The sequence below is a fragment of the Mus pahari genome, chromosome 6, assembly GCF_900095145.1.
Source record: "Mus pahari chromosome 6, PAHARI_EIJ_v1.1, whole genome shotgun sequence".
NCBI lineage: Eukaryota > Metazoa > Chordata > Mammalia > Rodentia > Muridae > Mus > Mus pahari.
This window is the reverse complement of record NC_034595.1, coordinates 74,776,573-74,794,582: the sequence shown is the minus strand read 5'-3', so window position 1 is coordinate 74,794,582 and position 18,010 is coordinate 74,776,573. Positions and strand designations below refer to the sequence as shown.

Here is an 18,010-nt window from a genome sequence, read left to right as displayed (position 1 = left end):
AACCATCCGTAACAAGATCTGACGCCCTCTTCTGGAGCGTCTGAAGACAGCTACAGTGTACTTACATATATTAAATAAATAAATCTTTAAAAAAAACAAAAACAAAAAAATAACAACAACAACAAAAAAGAACACCATGTAAAGGGGAAAGGACAGAACCAGCTCTGAAAAATCATCTGCTGGCCTCCATAAGCTCACCTTGTCTCACACACGCATGCCCGCACACACACATACAGAGACACACACATGAACACATGCACACATAAGCATGAACACACACACACACAATTGTTAATTCAGTTTCAAAAAACTCCATGGGCAGGGTGCAAGAGATGGCTCAATCGTTGAGAGCACAAACTGCCCTGAGGAGGACCCTGGTTCAGTTCCTAGCTCCCATGTCAGGCAGCTCCTGACCAACTGGACTCCAACCCAAGAGCATCTCACACCTCTAGCCTCCTCAGACCTCCTCACACCTCCTCCTCCTCACTCATTGCAGATCCCATACCTAGACACATGAGTAATTGAGCATGATAAAACATTAGAAAAAAAACTACACTGGATATGATGACACATGTTTGGAAAGATGAGACACGAGGACAGAATGTTTAAGGATATCCTTGGCCTCATAGCAAGTTCAAGGCCAGCCTAGGCTACCTGAGATACTAACTAAAACGGAGAAAAAAAGGGCTGGAAAGATGGCTCAGTGGTTAAGCACAGTGACTGTTCTTCCAGAGGTCCTGAGTTCAAGTCTCACCAACTACATGGTGGCTCACGACCATCTGTAATGGAATACGATGCCCTCTTCTGGTGTGTTTGAAAAGAGCAACTGTGTACTTATATACATAAAATAAATCAATCTTTTAAAAAAGGGGGTGGGAGCTGAAGAGATGGCTCAGCGGTTAAGAGCACTGACTGCTCTTCCAGAGGTCCTGAGTTCAAATCCCAGAAACCACAGATGGCATCAGATCTCATTACAGATGGTTCACAACCATCTGTAATGAGATCTGATGCCCTCTTCTGGTGTGTCTGAAGACAGCTACAGTGTACTTATATATAATAAATAAATCAATCTTTTTTTTTTTTTTAAAAAAAGGAGAAAAAAATCATCTATAGGCCGGGTGGCGGCACACACCTTTAGATCCAATACTCAGGAGGGGCAAGCAGATCTCTGAGGCTAGTGGCTAGTGAACTTTACAAAGTGAGTTCCAGAACAGCCAGAACTATTCAGAGAAACCCTGTCTTGAAAATTCAAAAACATGGACTGGAGAGATGACTCAGTGCTTAAGAGCACTGACTGCGCCGTGCGTGGTGGCGGGAGGCAGAGGCAGGCAGATTTCTGAGTTCGAGACTAGCCTGGTCTACAAAGTGAGTTTCAGGACAGCCAGAGCTATACAGAGAAACCCTGTCTTGAAAAAAAAAAAAAAGAAAGAAAGAAAGAAAAAAGAGCACTGACTGCTCTTCCAGAGGTCCTGAGTTCAATTCCCAGCAAACACATAGTATATCACAACCATCTGTAATGGAATCTGATGCCCTCTTCTGATGTGTCTGAAGACAGCTACAGTGTATTCATATACATAAAATAAATTTTAAAAATCTTAAAAAAAGAAAGAGAAAGAAAGAAAGAACGAAAGAAAGAAAGAAAGAAAGAAAATTCAAAAACAAAACAAACAAAAAGCAAATCACATTCTTCCAAGATATAATGGCATAGAATATGCACTGGCATCCCAAAAGGGAGGGAAGGGAGCACAGTGGGGAAATACTGGACCAAAGCAAGACCAAAAACCAACGGGGCAAACTCCAAACACTGCATCTCCAATGTCTGATGTCAAAGCGCTCTTCAGCTCTGTCTACAACACACTTGTTTCTCTTGGGCTGGTTCCACTCCCTGTTAGTGGTGTTCCTCAGCTGGTATCCCAGGGCTCTGGCATCTCCAGCATCTTGGGGTCTCCAAGGCAATCCCAGCTTCACCTCCTCAGCTTCAGGAAATAGCTATTCTAGGCCTCCGTGCAGGGAGGGCCACCCCTGACATATGCCTGGCCCTAGCAGCTTGCCTTGGTTGAGGAGGCGGATTTCATAACCGGTTTCTTGTCTCCTTGATTCTAAAGCCATAACCACATGGCTGAAGCTGCTAAGTTCTGCTGCTTGCTAGGGCTGAAACATTCAGTTACATCCTCACCAGCTTTCTGTTTTCAATGGTTTCCTTTGCTGCCTAAGCTTGGCTGTCCTGGAACTAGCTCTGCAGACCAAGCTAGCTCAAACTCAGAGGCCAGTCTGCTTCTGCCTCCTAAGTGCTGTGGTTAAAGGTGAGTGCTACACTAGGCTGTAAGCATTTCTGCAATTCCTTTTCACTTTTTAAAAAAAATTTTTTTTCACAAGTTGGAAGCCTGGCTGAGTGGGGTCTTGCCCTGGGGTCCCACTCTCTTTATTCCATTTAGTATCAGATTTTTCTTTAAACTTTTTATCTATATTTTGTATTTATGTATATTTTCCTTGCTCAGCTTGCTCCTTTTCATTTTAGATCTGCATGAGTGTGGTCACTAATAATAACCAAACATAGTCAATACTAGACTGTCTAGAAATTTCCTCTGCCAAAGTTATTAATTCATAACTGTTCAATTTGGCCTCAGGCCGATTCTTTTTTGTTTGTTGGTTGTTGGTTAAGGGCGGAAAGCAGCTGCATTACTTGCCAAAGCATCACAAGAAGTATCTCTAGCCAGGCAGTGGTGGCGCATGCCTGTAATCCCAGCACTCGGGAGGCAGAGGCAGGTGGATTTCTGAGTTTGAGGCCAGCTTGGTCTACAGAGTGAGTTCCAGGACAGCCAGGGCTACACAGAGAAACCCTATCTCAAAAGACCAAAGGGAAAAAAAGAAGAAGGATCTCTAGGCCACATACTAATACATACTCATATTCTTCTCTGAAACATCTCAAGCTGGGCCTGACAGCTCAAATCACCCTCAGCACCACTCTCTTCCATCCTCCTAATAATATAGACCATAAGCTCATCTTAAAGTATTCTTCTGCTTTCCTAATCCAAAACTCCCAGAGTCCACATTCCTCCAAGCAAAAGCATGGCTGTCCCTCTCACACCAATACCACAGTCTCTGCTACCAACTCCATCATTTGGGACAAATGAAGAAAAAAAAGTCTCAAGGAGAAGAAGTATTTCCTAGCACTCAGGAGGCAAAGGAAGACAGACCTCTGTAAATTTGAGGCCAGCCTGGTCTACATAGCAAATTCCAGGACAGCCAGAGATACATAGAGAGACCTTGGTTTTTTTTTTTTTTTTATTGTTGTTTTGTTTTGTTTTTTGAGACAGGATTTCCCAGCACTTGGGAGGCAGAGGCAGGCAGATTTCTGAGTTCGAGGCCAGCCTGGTCTACAGAGTGAGTTCTAGGACAGCCAGGGCTATACAGAGAAACCCTGTCTCAAAAAACAAAAGAACAAAAACCAAAAGAGAGAGAGAGAGAGAGAGAGAGAGAGAGAGAGAGAGAGAGAGAGAGAGAAGAGAAGAGAAGAGAAGAGAAGAAAAGAAAAGAAAAGAAAAGAAAAGAAAAGAAAAGAAAAGAAAAGAAAAGAAAAGAAAAGAAAAGAGAGAAAGTGTCTTCATCAATTGGTTCAGTCTGGACCACCTAAGGATGTTCCAGTCAATGATGATCCATGTATATCATATAGAACATATTATAAAATTACAAAGGGGCTGACAATTTCCTATCCCATCATGACATCCTAACTGTCATAATGTAAGAATCTCTCCAGAGTTCATGGTTATATTTGGATAAATATCTTACACTGCCATCAAGTGAATGGCCAGTACACAGTACCAAACACAGTGTAAACTTAATTGCTTACATTTTTACTGTACTATATTTTGCTTTTCTTTTTAATTTTTGTTGTTTTTGTTTTGTTTCATTTTGTTTTCAAGCTAGAGTTTCTCTGTGTTGCCCCAGCCATCCTGGAACTTACTCTGTACATCAGGCTGGCCTCAAACTCAGAGATCCACCTGCCTCTGTCTCTGGAGTGCTGAGATTAAAGGTGTGTGCCATCATGCCTGGCTTCTTTTTAAATTTTTGCTTCTTTATTTATGTTATATGTACAGGTGTTTTGGCAACATGAATGTCTGTGGATCATGTGCATTTCTGATGTTCACAGAGGCCAGAAGATGGCGTTAGATCCCCTAGGACTGGAGAATAGATGTGAGCTGCCATGTGGGTACTGGGAATAGAACTTGGGTCCTCTTGAAGAACAGTCAGTGCTCTTAACTGTTGAGCCATCCCTCCAGTCCTCCATTTATTTATTTATTTATTTGTTTGTTTGTTTATATTTTATTTTATGTGTATGAGTGTTTCACCTGAATGTATGTCTGTGTACTACATGCATGCAGTGCCCTAGAGATGACAGGAGTTGGATCTCTTTGGACTGAAGTTACAGATGGTTGTAAGTTACCATGTGGGTACTGGGAACAGGAAGGAGAGAAGGAAGGGATGGAGAGAGGGAGGAAGGAAAAGGAGAGGAGAGGGGAGGGGAGGGGAGGGAGAAGAAGGGGAGGGAGGGGAGGGAGAGGAAGGGAAAGGAAGGGAAGGGGAGGGAAGGGAAGGAAAGGAAGAGAGTGAGGGAGCTGAGGAAAAAAGGAAGGAGGCAAACATATTTGAGAAGGTCCAGATCAGATATAGAGGAGCTCTAATGGGCTCCAGGAATAGTTCAGTAGGTAAAGGCTGCACAAGACTGACAACCCAAGTTCAATCCATGGAATCCAAAGTTAAAAATCTGGATTGAAGCTGGGAAGTGGTGGTGGCACACACTTTCAGTCCCAGCACTCCAAGGGCAGAGGCAGGCAAACATCTGAGAGTTTGAAGCCAGCCTGGTCTACAGAGCAAGTTCCAGGACAGCCAGGGCTACACAGAGAAACCCTGTCCCCCAAAAAATACAGACAGAGAGAAAGAGAGAGAGAGAACCTATCTCAATGAAGTAGAAGAAGTAGAAGGCAAGAGCCACCTTCCAAAAGCTGTTCTCTGACTTTGATACCATGCCACATCATGTGCCTGCTCCCCCAATCTGTCTCTCACACATACACAATCAACTAATTAAAACAAAACTCCTAATGATCTGGATTGACCAAACAGACAGAGCACATCCCTTCCAACACTAAAGATTGCTAGCGCCAAAGCCAAAACTTTCCAGAGTTGAAAGAAAATCAGAGTTGAAAAAAAAATGCTGCATCTGACTGTGATGTGGGTTTAAGCCCCTGAGGAATCTTTATCCATCACACAATGTAGATGAGCCAATGAGAAGAGTGCTGAGGAATGTTTGGAAACTCTAGATAAACTGGTTGAGCAAGAAAAGTAATTGCCAGAGCAAATCTTGAACACGGGGTGAGAATTCTCTATTCTGGAAAAGAGCCTAAAAGGACTTGCTTCCATAAGGAGGTAAAGTCAATGCCAAGTTCCCAGGGTGTTTAAGGTCAGTTTGACTGTCTGGCTTGGGGGGTAGGGCTGTAGGCTACAAGCTGAGATCCTTTGAGACACAGTAACAGACCCAGGGACCTTTGTTGAAGGAGAGAGAGAATGGGGGGGGGGAGGAAGAGGGAGAGGGAGAGGGAGAGGGAGAAAGAAAGAAAGAAAGAAAGAAAGAAAGAAAGAAAGAAAGAAAGAAAGAAAGAAAGAAAGAAAGAAAGAAAGTAAGTTTCTGCCAGTGGCCAGCAGAAACTCTAAAAAGCCAAAGACCCAGCCCCCTAACTCCAGCACTTTGGAGGCAGAGGCAGGTTCAAGGCCAACCTGGTCTATGCCAGCTAAGGCTACATAGTAAGACCTTGTCTCCAAACAAATAAGCAAAACCCCAAAGCAGTGCGCGCGCACACACACACACACACACACACACNTAAATCTTTGGGCCAGAGCAAGCAGGAACTGAGCAAGCAGGGTTAACCATAGCCAGCAGAGGTCCTAAAATTCAGTTTCCAACCACCACATGAAGCTTCACAACCACCTGTACTGCTACAGTGTACTCACATACATAAAATAATAAATAAATCTTAAAAAAACAAAACCCTAGTATTCTCAAGTGTAAGTGTTGTGTCCGCATGTATGTCTGTGTACTACTTGTGTGCCTGGAGCCTGCAGAGGTCAGAAGAGGGTATTGGAGCTCTTCAAAATGGAGTTAAAGAGAGTTGTGAGCCTGTGGGTGCTGGGAACTAAACCCAGGTCCTTTGGAAGAGCAATGAGTACGCTTAACTACTGGGCCATCTCTCCAGCCCCAGGATAGATGGATGTCCTTGTGTATTGGAGGCAGGGCCTCATTATGTAACCCAGACTGGCCTTGAACTTGTGATTCTCCTATGTGGGACTCCTACATGCTGGGATGTACACAACCTTGACCATCCTAATTTACCTCAATAAAGTTGAATTTTTAAATTAAAAACAACAACCAAGGTTTGTGGAGAAATAAAATAACATTTTCACCCTGAGTTTTCCTAGCCCAAGACTGGAATATGCTATCCTTTGCTACTTAGAATTTTAGAACTATCATATATCACTGAATGCTTTCATTGGAGGCTTGCTTTGCCTCACCAACATCAGAACTGGAACGGAAGGATAGAAATGTGTGTCATGTGACAGCGCTCTGAGGCCTGAAGCAGAGGAGATGGAGACTGACCTGAAGCCTACTGGAATAATTTAGATAGTATCTTGCTGACGTATCTCAGGCCACCATGTGTGTCTACACCGTGTGTAGACTGGAGTAAGCACATAAAACCAGCCAACCATAGGCGGCAACTCACCATCCAGGAGGGAAATCAATCCAGGACATCAGTGTTGGAAGGCTGGACCAGAGGCAATAAAGGCTTTGTGTGTTGTGGGTCTTTTTCTAATATCCAGTTTGCCCATGAGACTCTGAGCTGCCTGACAGCTCTTTTTATGCCATTCGAACCCTCCTTGTCCCGAGATTACAACCAGAAGCCAGTCAACCATTCTTCGCTGTTGATGAATAATAATGTCCTATTGCTCAAGGAAACACATGGCTAATGAAAATACAAAGGAGAGGCTGGAGAGATGGCTCATCAGTTAAGGTCACTGGCTGCTCTTCTAGAGGATATATGTTTTACTCCCAGTACCCACATGGCAGCTCACAACTGTCTATAACTCCAGTCATATCTGTCTATAACAGTGCATGCACATGGTGCACACATGAACACAGAACACCCATATACATAAAAAAATAAATAAAATATTTTTAAAAGTAAATAAAATATGAGCTGGGCAGTGGTGGTGCACACCTTTAATCTCAGGACTTGGAAGGCAGAAGCAGGAAACATCTGTAAGTTCGAGGCCAGCCTGGTCTACAGAGTAAGTTCCAGGACAGCCAGGGCTACACAGAGAAACACAGCTCAAAAAAGCAAAATAACATCATCATCATCATCATCATCATCAACAACAACAATAATAAATAATGTAAATTAAGGAGAAGTTTATTTATAGATTAGAAAATATTTAAACAAGAGCCTTTCCCATTCCAAGTGTTGAGACTGCAGATCCATACCCAATTTAGAAATGCATAGAAGTCCGGTCTGATGAGACACATGAGTAATCCTAGCACACAGGAGCTTGAGACAAAACTGTGATTTTGTGGTCAGCCTAGACATTGTAACCAGACCCTGTCTCAGATGCCAGGAGGGAAGATGGGAGGGAAGGAAGGAGGGACGAGTAGATGGATGGATGGAGGGGGGAGCAATCTTGAGTAGGCTGGTACTTGGTTCCTAAATTGCCTCATGGGGTGTGGCAGGCTTAAAAGAGAGCCCAGATCTAGGATGTGTTAGTTACTTCCCTCCTTTCTGCAACAAAGTATCTGACAAACGCCACTTAGGGAACAAAGGGTTTATTCTAGCTCTCAGTTTTAACTATCTTCCATTAAGGACCAGGAGGCTAGAGCAAGAGAGTCAGACAGCTAGTCACATTGTATCTGGGTGTTCTCTCCTTTTTATTCAGTCTAGGGCTATAGTACAGGGAACTGTGCCTCCCTTATTTAGGGTGAATCCTCCTGCCTCAGTGAACTCCTCCCACAAACTTCAACATCTGATACACAATATTCAACCTTTTCCCCTCAGATATACCCAGAGATTTGCCGCTAGGCTAGGTGACTCTAGATTCTGTTAGGTTCCCAGCCTTGCCATTGCTAGGGACCTGGGTGGTTTGGTTTATTTCATACAATCAAGCCTAACTATAGGTTAGTGCCACACATTTGGTCCCTCTTTTGTTATTGTGCCTGATTCTACAACTTTCACTGTCATGCCTCTGTCCTAGTAATGACCACAGTCTTAGAGGTTATAGTTAACTTGTTCATTTGCTCATTCATTCATTCATTCATTCATTCATTCATCTAATTAAGGAATATTCATTGAACACATTCTTGGAAACAGGAGATAAAACAGAGACAAAGTAGGTGCAGGTCTTTTCCCCACAGGCTTTTGCTCTTGACCTTGTTGTGGGAGTGCTTTTTGAGATAGGTTTTCTAAGCTGGCCTCAAATGTGCTATATTGCCCAAGCTAGCCTTGAACTCTTGATTCTCCTGCTCCCAGAGTACTAAGATGACAACACATGCTACTATGCCTGGCTCTCAAACAACACTCAGGTAGCACAGCAACCCAGATGACAAAAGGACAGCGACTAAAGAAGCTTGGAACAAGGTAGCAGACCCTGCCTCAGCCACATCTACATGTCTGTCACCTTAATACCCTGCTTTTCTCCTCTTTCAAGCCAGAGTCTTTTCAGGCACCCCATTGCTGTAATACAGTCAGTTTTCCAACATTTTTCTCTATTATGTCTTTTAGCTCAGTCACTCAAGAGGGATTAGGGTATCCAGATGCTGAGTAAGCAGCAATTGCCAGGAAGAGAAGCTGCATCCAGAGATACAGATGTATCTATGCCATCATTATATGTATGGCAAGAATCAGGATAGGGAGGTAGCTGTGGCAGATAACTTGCCTAGTATAAGCAAGGCTCTGGGTTTGGATCCCAGGTACCAACAACTACCACCTCCATCAACAATAACAATAACAAAAGTTGTGTCCTGGCTTTAATCCCAGCACTCAGAAGGCTGAGACAGGAGGATCTTTGTGAGTTCAAATTCAACCTCATCTACATATGGAGTTCCAGGACAGCTAAGACTACACAGAGAGACCCTTTCTTGAAAAACAAAAACAAACTCCACAACAGCAAAAACAAGAAATAGTAACAGAAGAAATCTGGACACAGAGGCACATACATTCCATTTTAGCCTTTAAAAGGAGAGACCAGGCTGGCCTCAAACTCACAGAGATCTACCTGGTTTTGCCGCCTAAGTGCTGGGATTAAAGGTCTATTCCACCATCTTGTGGCTCTAACTTCTGATCCTTTTACAAGCCACAGGTATGAAGCTCAGTGGCTGGCCCCAGTGAGTATTTGGCTATTTTTGTTGAGTGAATGCCATGCTCCAAGTGTAGACGAAACTGTGGCCCAAGGTGTTCTGGGACCCTCCAAACCCAGCACATAGGCTATGAGATTCCAAGTCCACTTGAGAATCAGTAATGGCCTGCTTGGAAATGGGATCCAGAGGAGGGGCGCAATGGAGGGCGCCTCTGGAAGGCAATCATTCTGAAGTGTCTGCTACCTCTATTGTCCTGTGACAGAGGACAAGGATCTGATTGGATTCACTTCCATGTTCCCATGCACGTGGTATTCCGTAACAAAAGATCGCTGAAATGAATTGGAGCCCAGTAGCCCAAGGTCATCGGCCCACAGCCAGCTGCAAAAATCTTGGCAAATCTCACCAGGAGCAAATCCCAGGGTAGTACAGTTGGAGCTAGGGACATAGCCCTGGGGTTTTACATTCGAATGTCCTGACTCCAGAAGGTTCCAGAAGCTCCACCTTCTGACAGCTTGCAGCATGAATAATTCAGGATTAGACTGGTGGTCAGAACTGGGAAGGTCGATGAGGGAGGAGAACCTTTAGATGTCCTCTAGGCAGACAGGCTGGGCCTTCAGGGTTTTAGCAGTTCTCTCCCTGAGCCTTGCCGTGGGCCCTGTCTATAGAGCGACCCTGCTCACAGCTCCCCGCCTCTAGAGATTGTTTCCCCATGCTCTTGCTATGTCTTCAACTTGCTCCCCAAACCCTGGTGCCCACAGTCTTGTCTCACTGGGCGAGCACCATGGCACTCATTTCTAAATTTTTTTTTCTTTTTCTTTTTTCATTTCTAAATTGAAAAATGACTTTTAAGCTTGGTGTTTTTGTGCCTCACGGACCCTTCATTATTATTTTAATATCTAAATATGACCTGGTGTCTACTTGGGGTATTACTGACCATAGTAAGAACTAAATTTCACCAAACATTTTCTTTTAAAAGAATTTCATATGTGCATATATCATCATGCGATATCTTCATCAAGTCCACACCCCCTTCACTTCTTCCTCCTTCCCACCTCCACTTTCCTCTCAACTTTATACACTTTTTTCTTTTTAGATTTATTTATTTTATATTTATGAGTGTTTTTCCTATTGGTATGAATGTGCACCACATGCATGCCTGGTGCTCAATGAGATAATACAAGGTTACCCTGGAACCCGGGTTTCCGATGGTTGGAAGCCGCCTTGTGGATGCTAAAAACTGGGTTCAACTACTCTTTACCCCCTGATGTGTTCTGTTTGAAACCCACTGAGTTCACCTGGTGCTGCTTGTATATGCATGGATACAGGACCATCTACTGAATCAGAAACTTTACTTCTTGTACTTGTTTATAGACAAGTCCTTACAGCATAGTTCAGGCTGGCCCAGAACTCAGTTTGTAGCCTAGGTTATTCTTTTTTTTTTTCCTTTTAAAGATTTATTTATTTATTTTATGTATATGAGTACACCATTTGTACTCTTCAGAGACACCAGAAGAATATCCGATCCCATTACAGATGGTTGTGAGCCACCAAGTGGTTGCTGGGAATTGAACTCAGGACCTCTGAAAGAGCAGTCCGTGCTCTTAACCACTGAGCCATCTCTCCAGCCCGCCTAGGTTATTCTTGAACTTATGGTAATTCTCCGGCCTCTGCCTCCTAAGTGCTAGTATTGTAGTCATAAGCCACCACACTACGCAATTTATTTTTAAAATTTATGTGTAGAGTTAATGAAATGGCTCAGCAGACAAAGGTATTTTCAGCTAAGCCTGAGGGCATCCCAGAGAGCCCAGGAAGTTGGGAGAAGAAAATGGGGGGTGAAAAGGAAAGGAACTGGAAGGGAGGAAGTGGGGTGGATTTGATCAAGATACATCCCGATGATGTGCATGTATAAAATTCTCTTCTTTTCTTTTCTTTTTTCTTTTCTTTTCTTTTCTTTTCTTTTCTTTTCTTTTCTTTTCTTTTCTTTTCTTTTTTTAAAGGTGGTTTTTTTTTTTTTAAGATTTTATTTATTTATTATATGTAAGTACACTGTAGCTGTCTTCAGACACTCCAGAAGAAGGCGTCAGATCTTTGTTACGGGTGGTTGTGAGCCACCATGTGGTTGCTGGGATTTGAACTCTGGACCTTCGGAAGAGCAGTCTGGTGCTCTTACCCACTGAGCCATCTCACCAGCCCCCTTCTTTTCTTTTCTTTTCTTTTCTTTTCTTTTCTTTTCTTTTCTTTTCTTTCTTTTCTTTTTTCTTTTTTCTTTTTTCTTTTTTTTTGGTTTTTTTTGAGACAGGGTTTCTCTGTGTAGCCCTGGCTGTCCTGGAACTCACTCTGTAGACCAGGCTAGCCTTGAACTCAGAAATCTGCCTGCCTCTGCCTCCTGAGTGCTGGGATTAAAGGTGTGTGCCACCAATGCCCAGCTATGAAATTCTTTAAAAAGAAAATGGTGAAATTCAGTTGTTACTATGGTCCGTAATACTACAAATAAACATCAGATTATACTTAGATAATAAAATAATTAGAAGAGAACCAACTCCCATAAGTTGTCCTTGGACCTCCACAATTTGAGCCATGGCACATATAAGTGTGTGTGCATAATAAAAATTAAATCTTATTGGAGATTTGTAAAAGTTATATATAGTTAGCATTTATGATATGTTGTGGCTTCTTTTGGGGGGGCTGGTTGTTTTTTGTTTTGTTTTGTTTTTTTGAGACAGGATTCTCTGTGTAGTCCTGGCTGTCTTGGAACTCATTCTGTAGACCAGGCTGGCCTCGAACTCAGAAATTCGCCTGCCTCTGCCTGGGATTATAGGCCTATGCCACCACTGCCGGGCTTAGGGGGGATTGTTTTTTCTTTGAGCCAGGATCTCATATATGTAGACCTTGAACCCATTGTCCTTGACTCTTCTTTCACCTCTGTGTGCTCCGTGGTACAAGTTTTCTGGCAAGGTCTCTGCTGGCTTTGAAGCTCTGGTCCTTTTACCTCTACCTCCCCGGAGGACCTTTGATTAATCATCTTGTTTTAGTTTTACATTCATAAGTGAAAGATCATAATGCTGTCTCTTGGGATGCCTTAATGATTCTTCGTTTTGTCTGCTGGACTGTAAACGCAGTGAGGCCGGTGGGCGGGGATCAGACTCATTCTGCTGAGCTATGTATCTTCAGTAACTAGCATGTAGACGTTCAAAACATATTTGTTGAATGAATGAATCAGGAGAGATCTACCCCTGACATCAACCAGGGAAAGCGCTTTGCACGGTAACTGAAAGATATACCCGTGTATTGGCTGTTTCTATGCAGAAACATTCTAGGCACATTCATTAATCTGCACCACGGAGGATAGAAGGCATGCCTACATCACTAGCTCACACATGCAGAAGGATCTTAATAAATGTCTTATCAGTGGAAGAAGCTTCTTCAAAGCAAGGCGCTGCCTATAAGTGTCTCTAATCAAGAGACTGGATTCTCTTCTCAGGGCCTGGTTCCCCTCTTCTCTTTACCCCTTGGGAAAATGGAGCCTCTTGGTCTCTCCTGGACTCAGTTTTCCTAGGGCCTTCTCCAAGAGGTGCCCCAGGAGGGGTGACAGAATGTGGTTTTAGAGAAGTGGGCAGGAGGGCAGGCTGGGGTTATTCCAGAACGCCGGCTGCGCCGGGCAGGGAGCCGAAGCCTGGGAGAATCTCCCTGGGACTTGCCGAGAAGAGCTCCCAGGGGCCGGTCAGGGTCAGCGAGCAGCCCCGGGCTGAGGGCGGAGAGGTCGGTCGTGCAGAGGGCGGGGAATGAGGGGTGAGAATTGACCCCGGGAGCCTCGGAGCCGCCGCGAGGGGAGGGACCGCGAAAGGACACGAGGTCAGTGAGGAGGGGCGCGGGACCGCGGCCCCGCAGGGCACGGCGGGCGGGGTGCAGGGCGGAGAGCGCGGCGGGCGGGCGGGGGGCGGCGCCGGCGCCGGGGGTGGGGAGCGGGTTGGGCGGCTGCGCGGGCTCCGCTTCAGCCGCCGCCGCTAGGGCGCGGGGGGCGGGGGGCTCGGCGCCGCGAGCTCGGCCATTGTGGGAGCCGCTCCCCTCCGCCGCACCGCAGCCGCCCGCCGGCCACCTCCTCGCGCTCACAGGGTAAGGCGCGGGGCGGGTTCGGGGGTCCCGGCTCCTCCGCCGGCTGCGCGGGGAGCCTTGGAGCGGGGCGGCCGCGCCCCAGCCCCGGGGCGGCTGGCGGACCCGTTGACAGGCAACCGGCACCGCGGCCGTGCGGGCCTCGCACCTGCAGCGCGGGGAGTGCGGGGAACGCAGGGCGCGCGGAGCCCCGGTTCCCTCGGGCGGCCGCTGCCCCGGCCAAAGGGAGGCGTGTTTCCCGGGGGGGTGGAAATGGGGCACACGAGAGGGACCTGCAGGAGCGGGCAGGGCTGGACAGGGAAAGTCGCCTCCGAATGCCTGAGATCGGCCGGTGCCACCGACGCCCTGCCGATCCTCGGTCACGCGTCCCCGCTCTTTGTCAGCCACGCGCGGCGGGCACGCGGACCCACCCGCGCCGCCACCGGCTCCCAGGGGGGCGCCCCTCCCCCACCGTGGGGGTGGAGGCGAGGTGGGGAGGTCCGCAGCCTGTCAGTGCCCGGTCAGATGCTTGTAGCGGACCTAGGTGGCCTGGGGACCGTCGCGATGCACTGGGGGTGTGGGCGCGCGTTCCTTCCAACCGGGACTGGATGGAGTGACCCGAGTGATTGAGGAGTAGGGCGGAAGACCGGAGGTCACACAGGTGTGAGTGTGCGTGAACGGTCGGGGACTGTCAACGAGCGGGTAGAGCCGAGGAGGGCAGGGCTTCTCACGGAAGAGGCCTTGCTTTTGCGGGGGGCCTTTGTAGTAAAAATGGGCGTCTAGGAGGGGAATGGGCGGCTCTAGAATGAAGCAGGTGGTCTGAGAGGAGGGGCAGTTTCCTGCCCAGCGCTGAGGGTAGGATGGCACAGCCTGAGTTTCCTGGAGGTTGGGGCTGTCACTTCACCTGAACGGACAAAAAAGGTGGCAAGTAGGTGCTAGATGGTAATGATGAGACTGGGGGCAAGTGCTGCGACAAAGGGCAAAGCTGTGCCAGTCCTTGGATCTTTCGACCCTTTTGGTGGTGAGAGAGGGTCTGAGTGTTCCATGAGAAGATCCACACACTCCTGGCACAGGAATGTCCTGGCAGAGCTGTTCTATCTGCTCCGGGTTTCACAGAGCCCCCCTGCATCGTAAGACGGTTCTTTTGTCTGAGTTCTGTGCTTCTGGGAGAGATGTCAGTGACCCAGGAGGCAATCTCTGCCTCTTGCTGCTTCTAAGCTGAGATTCCCAGAATCCGGGAGGAGCTGTGCCAAAGACCCAGCCATTTAGGCCACCTTCCTGCTCTGCACAGCTCAGTATACAGATATTCCCCTGTAAGGAAAAGTTGACAGACAGCTCTTGCCTTCCCTGGACTCTAGAGCCCCAACAGAACTGTGTACCTGAGCTAGATCTGGGGCCTTATAGGAAGGCTGACAGCTGAAGGCATGCACCAGCTTGGCTCTGAGAGCCCTTGGGGTGGTGGGCCATGTGTAGCAGATGGTTCTGGGCAGTGAGCTGAGCCCGGCTGAGGGAAGGCTGCCCAGTCTGACTGGTGGAACCCAGCTGGCTTGAAATGATTGTGTTTCCACTCTTCTCCCTCCACTAGCTAAACTGACCAGAAAACCTGCCAGTCCTTACCATCACCCCTCCCCCCACGCTGTGTGATCTATTCCCGAACAGCCCTTGGAATGAGCCAATGAATATTTTATCTAATGCCTGCTGTGTGACATACATGGAACCAGCTAAGTTTACACGCACATTTTGCGGTGTCCTTAAAATATCCTCTAAGGAGAAGTATTGTCCCTCCCCCACTGTGCAGATGATGAAACTGAGTCTCCGAGAGGTGGTTTGACTTGACCCTGATCTCACCAACTGTAAGTGGCCACGCCAGGTCTACCTTGCTTCAGGTTCCGGGCCGTGTCTAATCTGTGTGCTGGAGAAATCGGGAATTTCCACCTGTTCTAGCTCATGCCTCTTTCCATTCCTGCCGATGAGATCCTGCGTGAGCTTTTGAAAATCCTTTCCATCTGTTGTCCCAATTTATCCTTATAGCATTCCTGGGAGGTGAGAGGAAGGGGGAGGTAAGAAGAGATTCTGTATGTAGTGCTTACTGGGTACCTGACATCAAATCACAGCTACCGGTTTAGTTCTTGCAAACAACCCTGTGAGATGGGATGCTAACTAGCACCATCTCCATTTTACAGGTGAGAATGTTGAGGGTGACAAGATTAAATGGCTTCTCTGGGGACATATAGCTAATGGATAATGGAGTAGAATTTAAGCTCCTATTTTTCTGCCTGACGATCAGTAGTAGAAGCTAACACTCACACAGTATTTTTGTTTTTGTTTGTTTTGACAGAATTTCACTCTGTAGCCATGGCTAGCCTGGAACTTGCCATGTAGACCAGGCCCACAGAGCTCTGGCTGCCTCTGCTTCCTGAGTGCTGGGATTACAGGCATGCTTTACCAGGCAGGCCTAGCTAAAAACTCATTTTATTTTTAATTCTGTGTATGTGTGTGTTGTTTGTGTATGGATATGTGCACATGAGCACTGGAGCCTGAAGAGGCTCAAGGAGGGCCTCAGCTCCCTGGAGCTAAAGTCACAGATAGCTCAGGCGGTTGTGATCTGCCTGAAGCAGGTGTTGGGAATGGAAGTCAGGTCTCCTAAAACAATAGTATACTCTCTTAACCATCTCTCTCTTTTTTGTTTTGTTTTGTTTTCGTTTTTGTTTTTTGCACAGGGTTTCTCCGTGTAGCCCTGGCTGTCCTGGAACTCACTCTGTAAACCAGGCTGGCCTTGAACTCAGAATCCGCCAGTCTCTGCCTCCCAAGTGCTGGGATTAAAGGCATGTGCCACCACTGCTCATATGCCCCATAAATTAGTCTTGGCACGTGCTATTTCATTTTGTAAATGAAAACAAAACAAAACAAAACAAAACTGAAGTTCAAGTAGGTAAAGACGTCAAGTCAGTAGCAGACAAAGCCAGGAGTCAGGACCCAAGCGTCAGTATTCCTTGTGTGACTTTTGATCCTGTTCACATTTTTTCTTTCTCTCTTCCAGATCCCTTCTCCCAGGACATCTGGTCCTTCCTGTAGCCACTCTTGCTTGGACCATGTCTTCCTCTGATGAAGAAACGCTCAGTGAGCGATCCTGTCGGAGTGAGAGGTCATGTCGTAGTGAGAGATCTTACCGGAGTGAGCGGTCAGGGAGCCTGTCTCCTTGTCCCCCCGGGGACACCTTGCCCTGGAACCTGCCACTGCATGAGCAGAAGAAGCGGAAAAGCCAGGATTCTGTGCTGGACCCTGCAGAACGGGCCGTGGTCCGAGTTGCTGGTAAGAATGACCTCCAGCGTTTGCTAGCTGCCTGTTTCGGGGTTGAGGGAGTTTGGGTCAGTGTGCACCTCCATGGTGAGGTGGTGAGAGGTCCTCAGAGTCAAGTCAGCTGGAATCTAACTTGTTGTTATGGTGATTGTTGTTGTTGCAAAGATGATAAAAGAGCATTCAGGAGAAACCTAAAAAAAAAAAGAAAAAGAAAAAAGAAAAAGAAAGAAAGGAAAAAAAGAAAAAGGAAGCCTGCTGCCCCGTTACCCCGTGCTGAATGAGGCCTAGTCTCCTATCTGCACCTCTGCCCTGTGTTTCTCCCACTAGGCTGTAGTTTATGTACATAGTTACCTTGGTGGCCTGTGTCCCACTGTGGACTTGTTCTCTTCATTCATCCTTAAAAAGAGCTTCAGATTTACATCTCAGACTTTATGGGTTATTTAAATTTTTAATTTTTGTATTTTTCCAGATAGGGTCTATGTAGCCTTGGTTGTCCTGGAACTTGCTCTGTGGATCAGGCTAGTCTCAAAATCACAGAGATCCACTTGCCTGTGCTTCCTGAGTGCTGGGAGAGGAGATGTGCCACCACACGTGGCTCAGATTTTATCTCTAACTCCTATTCTTTCCCCAGTGTTCTGCTGTAGTCGACAATACTATAATGATTATGTTTAGGAATAAAACCTTTTGATTTCTGTTGTGTTATTTCCATATAAGGAAGTCTTTGGAGAAGCCGCCTTTTGTCAGCTTGCCTTTCGGTTGTCGCTGTGAGGGCTAGGGGCTGCCTGCCCTTGTCAGGAGCTGCCTGCCTGCCCTTTCTAAGCGGATGTGCTTAGGGGTGTAGGCTTTGGTCTCAGAGGAGGCAAGGAGTCACAGGTGGTGATGGGTGGCATCAGTGTGGGTGCTTGCAACTGAATCTGGGTCCTCTGGAAGAGTAGCCAAGGCTTGGGGCTGGAGAGATGGTTCAGCGGTTAAGAGCACTGACTGCTCTTCCAGAGGTCATGAGTTCAAATCCCAGCAGCCACATGGTGGCTCACAGCCATCTGTAATGGGATCTGATGCCCTCAGTGTTGTTTTTGACTTAATGAAAGAGCTGCCTTGCTGAGGGCATCCACAACTATCTCCCTGAGTATGCTCAGCATCACAGCAGATGTTGGTGTCACCATGCAGGTAGAAAGATAGGTGGTGGCGCACGCCTTTAATCCCAGCACTTGGGAGGCAGAGGCAGGC

At 46.6% G+C, this 18,010-nt stretch overlaps 1 protein-coding gene and 1 long non-coding RNA gene across 10 annotated transcripts in view; one reads left to right on the top strand and one right to left on the bottom strand.

Annotated features, from left to right (window-relative positions):
• Positions 1 to 2,722: 2,722 nt before the first annotated feature.
• Positions 2,723 to 18,010, bottom strand: part of LOC110323543 — a 29,348-nt gene continuing 14,060 nt past the window's right edge. Inside the window, exon 3 of the long non-coding RNA XR_002380634.1 lies at positions 2,723 to 2,825. This is a non-coding gene — a long non-coding RNA (uncharacterized LOC110323543). The remainder of the gene's footprint in view (positions 2,826 to 18,010) is intronic.
• LOC110323540 (microtubule actin crosslinking factor 1) overlaps positions 13,422 to 18,010 on the top strand; it is a 339,871-nt gene continuing 335,282 nt past the window's right edge. For all 9 annotated transcript variants that reach the window (XM_029539978.1, XM_029539979.1, XM_029539977.1 and 6 more), the window contains exons 1-2: positions 13,422 to 13,507; positions 16,524 to 16,795. In XM_029539978.1, the coding sequence (XP_029395838.1) occupies positions 16,576 to 16,795 (220 nt within the window). In that variant the 5' untranslated portion in view covers positions 13,422 to 13,507; positions 16,524 to 16,575. The remainder of the gene's footprint in view (positions 13,508 to 16,523; positions 16,796 to 18,010) is intronic.